At 39.6% G+C, this 7,258-nt stretch overlaps 1 protein-coding gene across 1 annotated transcript in view; it reads right to left on the reverse strand.

Annotated features, from left to right (window-relative positions):
- Positions 1-721: 721 nt before the first annotated feature.
- Positions 722-7,258, reverse strand: part of RETREG1 (reticulophagy regulator 1) — a 245,761-nt gene continuing 239,224 nt past the window's right edge. Inside the window, exons 6-9 of the mRNA XM_007951902.2 lie at positions 4,438-4,575; positions 3,598-3,662; positions 3,214-3,340; positions 722-1,218 (exon numbers count right to left, since the gene is read on the reverse strand). Coding sequence (XP_007950093.1) covers positions 722-1,218; positions 3,214-3,340; positions 3,598-3,662; positions 4,438-4,575 — 827 coding nt within the window. The remainder of the gene's footprint in view (positions 1,219-3,213; positions 3,341-3,597; positions 3,663-4,437; positions 4,576-7,258) is intronic.

The raw sequence follows: 7,258 nt of genomic DNA on the forward strand, positions 1-7,258 counted from the left end.
GATGCACAACAAACTAGTCGCTTTCCCTGGGTCCACATCACACACTGCAACACTAGTCCAGAGGGTGTGCCCCTTACAAGTACGCCTATAACTGCACAAAGAACATGGACATGGATCATCAGTCTGTCCAAAATGGTGAAATATATTTTTCCTAGGAAATTCATTTTGATAGTATTTTCCAAGTCTTGCGACTAAAGATACTTGGCATATTTTTGTCTTTTAACATCAGAGTATACCAACAGTTTTGTTTTCTTTTAACTATTTCCAAGTATTAGGAACAAGGGGGCTGAAACAGCAAGTATTCACAATTAATTGTTATTATTTTTCAGTGAGTTACAATAAACTGTTTTGCATGCTTGAATAGTTAACTATAAAGAAAAAATAAAGAATACTTACAAGTGTATCTCAACAATTTGGTAGGGTTTTTTTTTTTTTTCTTTTTGTTTTAAAAACAACCTCTAATATTCATCTCTGACAACACAGTATGTATATATATAAAGTTCATTTCCATGCTTATTACATAAAAATAACTATCGGGAATATCAATCTATCTGTGCCAGCTGATGTATATCCAATTAATGCACTGCAGAGGGGAAAGTACAATTACAAAAAATTTAAAACCTAATGCAATCATTAAAGCTCACGGTTCTTTTTTTTTTTTTTTGCATGTTTGAAATTTTTTGGTGGTTTATCTGTGTTCTGTTGTGAGCTGATATCTACATTAATGGCCTCCCAGTAGATTGGAAAGGAAGCCTGAAGACTTCTTATTTTGCTGGGCTTCAGCTTCCTGGTCTTGTGTAAGTCCCAATTCACTCTCAATCTGATCGAGCTCTGCCTGGTCCAGTAGTTCAAAGTCATCCCCTTCTTCAGTGTCTGTGTCCTCTCCTGGGCTGGGTGCAGCCTGAGAAAGTGCTTGTTGCGTGGCCGCTAACTGGTCTTTGACGGCAGCAGTCACCGCGGCTGTGATGACATCCCCAGCCAGGTTGCTCATCAAGTGAAAGGCTTGGTCACTGTTCAGAGGAAGGGTGAGACCAGCTGTCGACTGCCTCTCTTTGCTGGGTGTGTGGTCACTGCCCAACTGTTCCTTTTTTCTCTTGAGCTCACCAGGCAAGCCAAGGCTTAATTCGTCTTCATCATTTGTTCCCATGCCGTTTTCCAGAGATGGAAATTCTGAAAGGTCTCGAGAGAAAACTTCCTGCTCACTAGGTCGGTCAAGATCTGTGAAATGCATAAAAGAAGTTATTAGGTAAGCATCATGAGAAAGATGAAGGTGAAGAGCTGTGTCTAAAGAGATCTGATTATAATCTGAAACCTCTGGTCAGCCTTGACATTCCTCTAGCCTCTTCAGTCAATGTGAATCAGCTTACTACCCCTGAGTGGTTAACCCTAAGTATGGTTAAGTCCACAAATACAACCACTCTTCACTTAATGACTATCTTGCTATCCAACATTTTGCATTTACATCCATAGTAAAAAAAAATCTACTATCAACTATTTTGAGCATCAGTGACATATGTCTGGCAGTAACAAACACCGAGGTGAGAGTAACATTGGGTGTGAAGGTTAAGGTTCTGTGTCAACTTGGCTGGGCCATGATTCTCAATGGTTTGGCAGTTATGTAATGATGTGATCTGGCAGTTATGTAAAGATGAATCTGACAGTTATGAAATGATGTGGTCATCCTCCATTTTTACATAGCGACCTGGTCTCTGGAACCTGACCGTGTCAGTTAAGTGAGGCATCTGTGTATTATACGTGGGCCCAACATTTTCAGATTTTCTGTTAAGCATGAAACTGTAGATATAATGACATAATATTCAACCTTGCTAACATTAGCTTGGTGCTTTGACTAAGGTTTAAATGTTCATCATAACAGTAACTTCACCTGGTTCTTGGAGTGGGAATAGTTTAACTTAAGCCAATATGGAAATGTGTGATCACAATAAAAGTTTATTCATGTAGAATCTGCTCACACGGTCAGTGTATGGTCAGATGAGTTGAAATAATCCAATGAGACCAGCAAAAGTGAAAGGAAGGGCACAAGCATTATCCCTCAATTTTGGTAATGGATGCAGTTGTGCCGCCATTTGCATTATTACAGAATAATGCTGTGCTTTCCTATTTTAATCTGGATGTAACCTGATTATTATACAAGTTTTTTTTAAAAAACTTTGAAGCAAAATATGAGAAACTTTGTAGTTAGCTTTGGACTTGGGCAATTTTCCTCTATTCTTCAGCTTGTCTACTCCTTTTTTAAATACATTTTATTTTGTTGGAAAATAGATGAGAAAACTTATTAACTGCATTCACCTCTTTGGTCCCTTATAAGGAGGACTAGGCGTGAAAGGTGGAGTCCCCGGGTGGCACACACTGTTACACACTCAGCTACAAACTGAAAGGTTGGCAGTTTGAATCCACCCAGAAGTGCCTTGGAAGAAAGGTCTGGCAATCTATTTATGAAAAAGTAGCCACTGAAAATCCAGTGGAGCAGTTTTACTCTGATCCACCTGAGCTCACCATGAGCTGGAATTGACTCAGTGGCAACTGGCTTAGGCCTGAATGCATGGGGTCGGCTTCTCTTGTCTCCTCCCCCAACTATCGAAATGGAAGTGCCACCAGGTATTTCAGGAAATCAATCATTTTCATTGTCAATGTTTTATTTGCTTTCATAATAAAGGCAGATTTGGACACCGAGTGACTTTAAGATTTTTCTCATGGTTTTTTAAAGAACAGCTTTATAAAGTTATAATTCACACACACAAAATTTAGCTTTTTGAAGTATCCAGTTCAGCCGTCTTTAACACAGACACAAAGTTTTGTATCCTTTACCATTATCTAATTCTAGACCATTTTCAACACTCCCAAAATAACCCCATCGTCAATAGCAGTCACAGCCTATCCCCCTCTCCCACTGACCCTTTGCAATCACAATCTACTGTTCATGTCTACAGATTTGCCAATTCTAGACATTTCATATAAATGGGGCCATAAAATAGGTGACCTTTTGTGTCTGGCTTCTTTCACTTGGTATAATGTTTCCAAGGTTCATGTTTTAGCACAGCTCGGCACTTCATTCCTTTTTATAGTCAATAATATCCCATTGTATGGACAACCTCTATTTTATTGACCCATTTAGCAGCTGTCAACAGTTAAACAGTTCTGAGTGCATTCATAATATTCATAAAATAAGAGTCTCTGAACATATGAACCTACCGTCTGACGTGTCTGTCTGTGGAGTGTATCCTTCAGAAAGGTTGAAGGTCCCATTATCCGTCCAGGAAACCTCTGATACGTCTGTGTCAGACACAGATAATTCTTTGGCAGCAGTTGTGAGGCTAATCTATGTCAAAATAAGTGAAATACCAGTGGTACATTTGTAATTTTTGACAAAAATCTTTTGAAAATCCATAGTAAGACCGAATACTATTTAAATAAAAGCATGGTGATATATATATATATTTTTCCTTTTGAAATTGTTCAATCACTTTATAGAAGGAGGAGGCATCTATTAGGAAAACCATTTGGCTTTGGGACATGCAAATAAATGTATAGTCAAATGACACAAGAGGAAAGAAAATGAAACGAAAAATACAATACCTTAGGACAAAGGGCTGAGAAGTCTAATTCACTGTCATCCTTGGGACTTTTTCCTTTATCTGCTTCTGCTGAGAAAAAAATGTGTAAAGTTTTGGTTTCCTGGTCAGCTTAGACATATTGTATTTATTCTTACCCCACATTCCTCATATATTCTCTCTAATGTCTCCATATAACTAAATGTTTTTCCATAATAAACGCCACAGATTTGTAAAATGCTTGCTTTCCAAAGGAAATGGTCACTTATCGCAACAGTTCTCCAAGTGTGGCTGCTGGGCCAGTAGCATCAGCATCACTGGAAACTTGTTAAATAGGCAAATTTTCAGGCCCTACACCAGACCCACTGAATCAGAAACTGGGGGGCTGGCAGCAAGCTGTGCTTTAATGCATCCTCCCAACGACTCAGATGCAGGCTAAAGTTTGAGTCTGGAAGGTCACGAGCCAGATTAAGAAGTAAAAAGTGATGACACTTGTTTTTCCTATTTCCTTTCCTCTTCCAAATCCTTCCTTATCTGGTGTCCATACTCTTTCCTGCCTGTGTCCATTTTTCCTTTGCAATACTCCAACCCAAAATTGGGCAATTTAAACAAAGTCAATGAATCATACATAGCGAACTTAAGAGTGGTTCGACCCTCTTCTCCATCCCCTGACAATTTGGATAAGAAGTCAATTTATTTAAGTGTATGTTCAAGAAGAGAATAAAACTCTAAGACTGCATTATTTTGAAGGCCTATCTTCTATAACAATAAATATTACAAGGCTAATCGCCCTGAAATGTATTCAGGGTGACTTATTTCATAAAAAGAATTCATGAATGGAATCTAAAGTTCAAACATTACCTACCAGATCCCTCACGTTTCTTCTGATTAATATATTCCCCGATGCCAAAGTCTAATTTCAACAGAACTGACTTGATTTTGCTGTATAGTTTTTGTCCAATATCGTTACACTTAAACAGTGGACACAGAAATGCACACAGTACTGAAACACAAGAAGGAAGAGAGGGATTGGTTAGATGATCTATCTTTCCAAAGACTCCATCTTAGAATTCCACAAAAAAACCACTTCCGTTCCCTTATGGACAAAACAGAAGTTTATTTCTTAGGGAAATGCTTCTGTGAAATAAATTCATAACTTCTATTCTACCCCCTAAAACCAAAATACCCATTCTAACACACAGGCAGACAGACACACACTCACCTAATGCCTACAGTCACTGTTTTGAAAGACTAGCAACTGCAATTAGTTCAATCTCCTCCTCTCAATCTTTTTGCCCTCAAAATTTACAGAAAGATCACAAGCTTTCAAGACAATATTCCTGGATTTGAATCTCAATTCCACATATTTATTGAACCCTCTCTTACTATAGGAAAGTTACCATTATCAATGAAGAATGGAATTTTTAATTCCCATGGAATCCAGATTTTCTGGAGCTATCAAGATGGAAAAATGACCCCTATACTCTCTCCTTAGGATAATCTTTGAAGCTTAAACATGGACAAAAACTGGTTTCCTAAAAATCATCTTTTTTAAAAACAATTTAAAATATATTTATTGTGTTACATTTATATAGCAACTTACATCCCCATTTAACAATTTCTACACAATTTCATGACATTGGTTACATTTTTCATAATGTGTCAATGATATTTTTATTAATTTTTTCTGTTTCCATTAATCTACCTTCCCTGCCCCTCCTTAGCTTCTCATCTTTGTTTTAGGGTAAATGTTGATCATTTGGTCTCATATAGTTGATTATTTACAACAAGTATTTATGGGTAAGCTTGCCTATTTCATAATCCAATCTATGATTTGGATGAAAGGTGACCACCAAGAGTGGTTTTAGTTCCAAGTTCAAAGAGCACATGAGGGCGAAAGTCTCAAGGATTCCTCTAGTCTCTATTGGTCCAGTACGTTTGGCATTTTTAAGGAATTTATTTGTGTTTTGATCTACATTTTTCTCCCTTTCTCTCTGGGACCTTCTGTTGTGTCCCTGGTCAGAATGGTTGTGCGGTGTAGTAAATCACATAGTGTGGCTTTTCTAGCCATAAGTTTTTGTAAACTCCATGGTGGAATTTCCCATGAGCGAGTGAGTAGCTCCTGATTGTTAAAGTTATCCACCTGGGGTATTTCTGTTGGGAGGGGCAGGAAGCAATCTTCTAGGAATTTCACTCTCTCTCAGTCATATAGAATTCTGATTTTGGGATTGGTTAGTTTGGCCACTATACCAGGCTCAAAAAGAACTCTCCAAGAGGCAGAAGGAGTCTCTCTGACTGCTGAGAAAGACGTGCTGCTGAGAGAGAGATGTGAGAGACACACACTGCTGAGAGACATGAGAGACACGCACTACTGAGAGAACGATGTGCTACTGACACTGCCGGCTGCTGAGTGAGACGGCTTGCTGCAAGAGCCTGAGTGCATTTCTGAACTTGAATTGTAGCCTGTTGCTTCCCTAATAAACCCCATAATCTGTGAGTTCTGTGTGGCCAGTGCAGTGAATTATCAAACCCAGCAGACAGGTGGTGGGTGCTGCGGGAGGACAGTTGATATCAGGGTTGGTGAAAGGGCTGGAGGGAGGCACCATATCTGGCCTTGCAGTAACAGGCCTTGGGCTACTGATGGTGATTGTATCTTCCTCTTGAGGGATTAGAGGAGGTCAGAAGATGCAGCCTCCTTGCCCCTTTGGCAGTTGGTGTCAGAAGTGGTGGGATTCGTTGCAGTGGCCCCAGACTCATAGAAACACGGGACTTTGTAAAAGAAAGAAGGAAGGGGCCTGGGAAGTGAAACTTTGGATTCTTAGATGGTTAATTTGGTTGGTGTTACCTATTAAAGGAGATAATTGATCCAAAGGCTAGGGCTTTTGGTTATACCCAGCCAAGGCCATATACTTAGAATGGGAAGGTAATCAAGGTGAAAAGATGAAACTGCAATGTCTTAAAAAGGATTATGTTTTGGATTATGTGTCTACCTGAATGTCCTATGGGTACTGAATGTTCTCTTACCTAGTTGTACGTTAGAAATGATCATGGGGTATGGATAATGGAGAGCATCTAAGTCTGCCTTCAGCTGATACTTGATTGGATATGTTAAAAGGGGATAAAATTTGCCCAGAAGAAACACAGGCTTTTGTTACAAACACTGTGTAGATTATAAGGGCTTAGGCAGAAAACCTGAGCCCCACTCAGAACCTGAGTGAGGAAATTTGCATTTGAAAAGACCCAACCAGAACTACTGAGAGAAAAGAAGATCTACATTTGAAGGTGGGACCAACAGAAAAAAATTAAATGACTTGCTTAGCTTTTTTGAGTTTTGAGAAAGCAGTTAGGCTTTGGGTGCATCCAGGCAGAAAGTCATGGTCCATGAGAGAAACCTCTTCCAGGACTGAAAGTGAAAGGAAGCCAGCAAGGAATAGGCTTGTTTGCTACCTGCTTGTAACTACTTGGGTCTACCTGAGTGGAAATGGGGGAAGAGCAGCAATGAAGAAACAGGCTGAGTTTGGATGTCTTTGACCTAGGCAACAGAGGCTGGGGATGAGTGGAAGGGCTGGCTGGTCTGAAGTGCAAGGAGTTCTGAGCCTATGGGCAATGGAACAGTCCCTGAGGACTGAGGATGTGAGAGAAGGTGCTCGCTGGTCTGAAATGAAGGGAAGAGTGTGACTCCCAAA

The sequence above is a fragment of the Orycteropus afer genome, unplaced genomic scaffold, assembly GCF_000298275.1.
Source record: "Orycteropus afer afer isolate SDZICR_OR568_19922 unplaced genomic scaffold, OryAfe1.0 scaffold00317, whole genome shotgun sequence".
Taxonomy (NCBI): Eukaryota; Metazoa; Chordata; class Mammalia; order Tubulidentata; family Orycteropodidae; genus Orycteropus; species Orycteropus afer.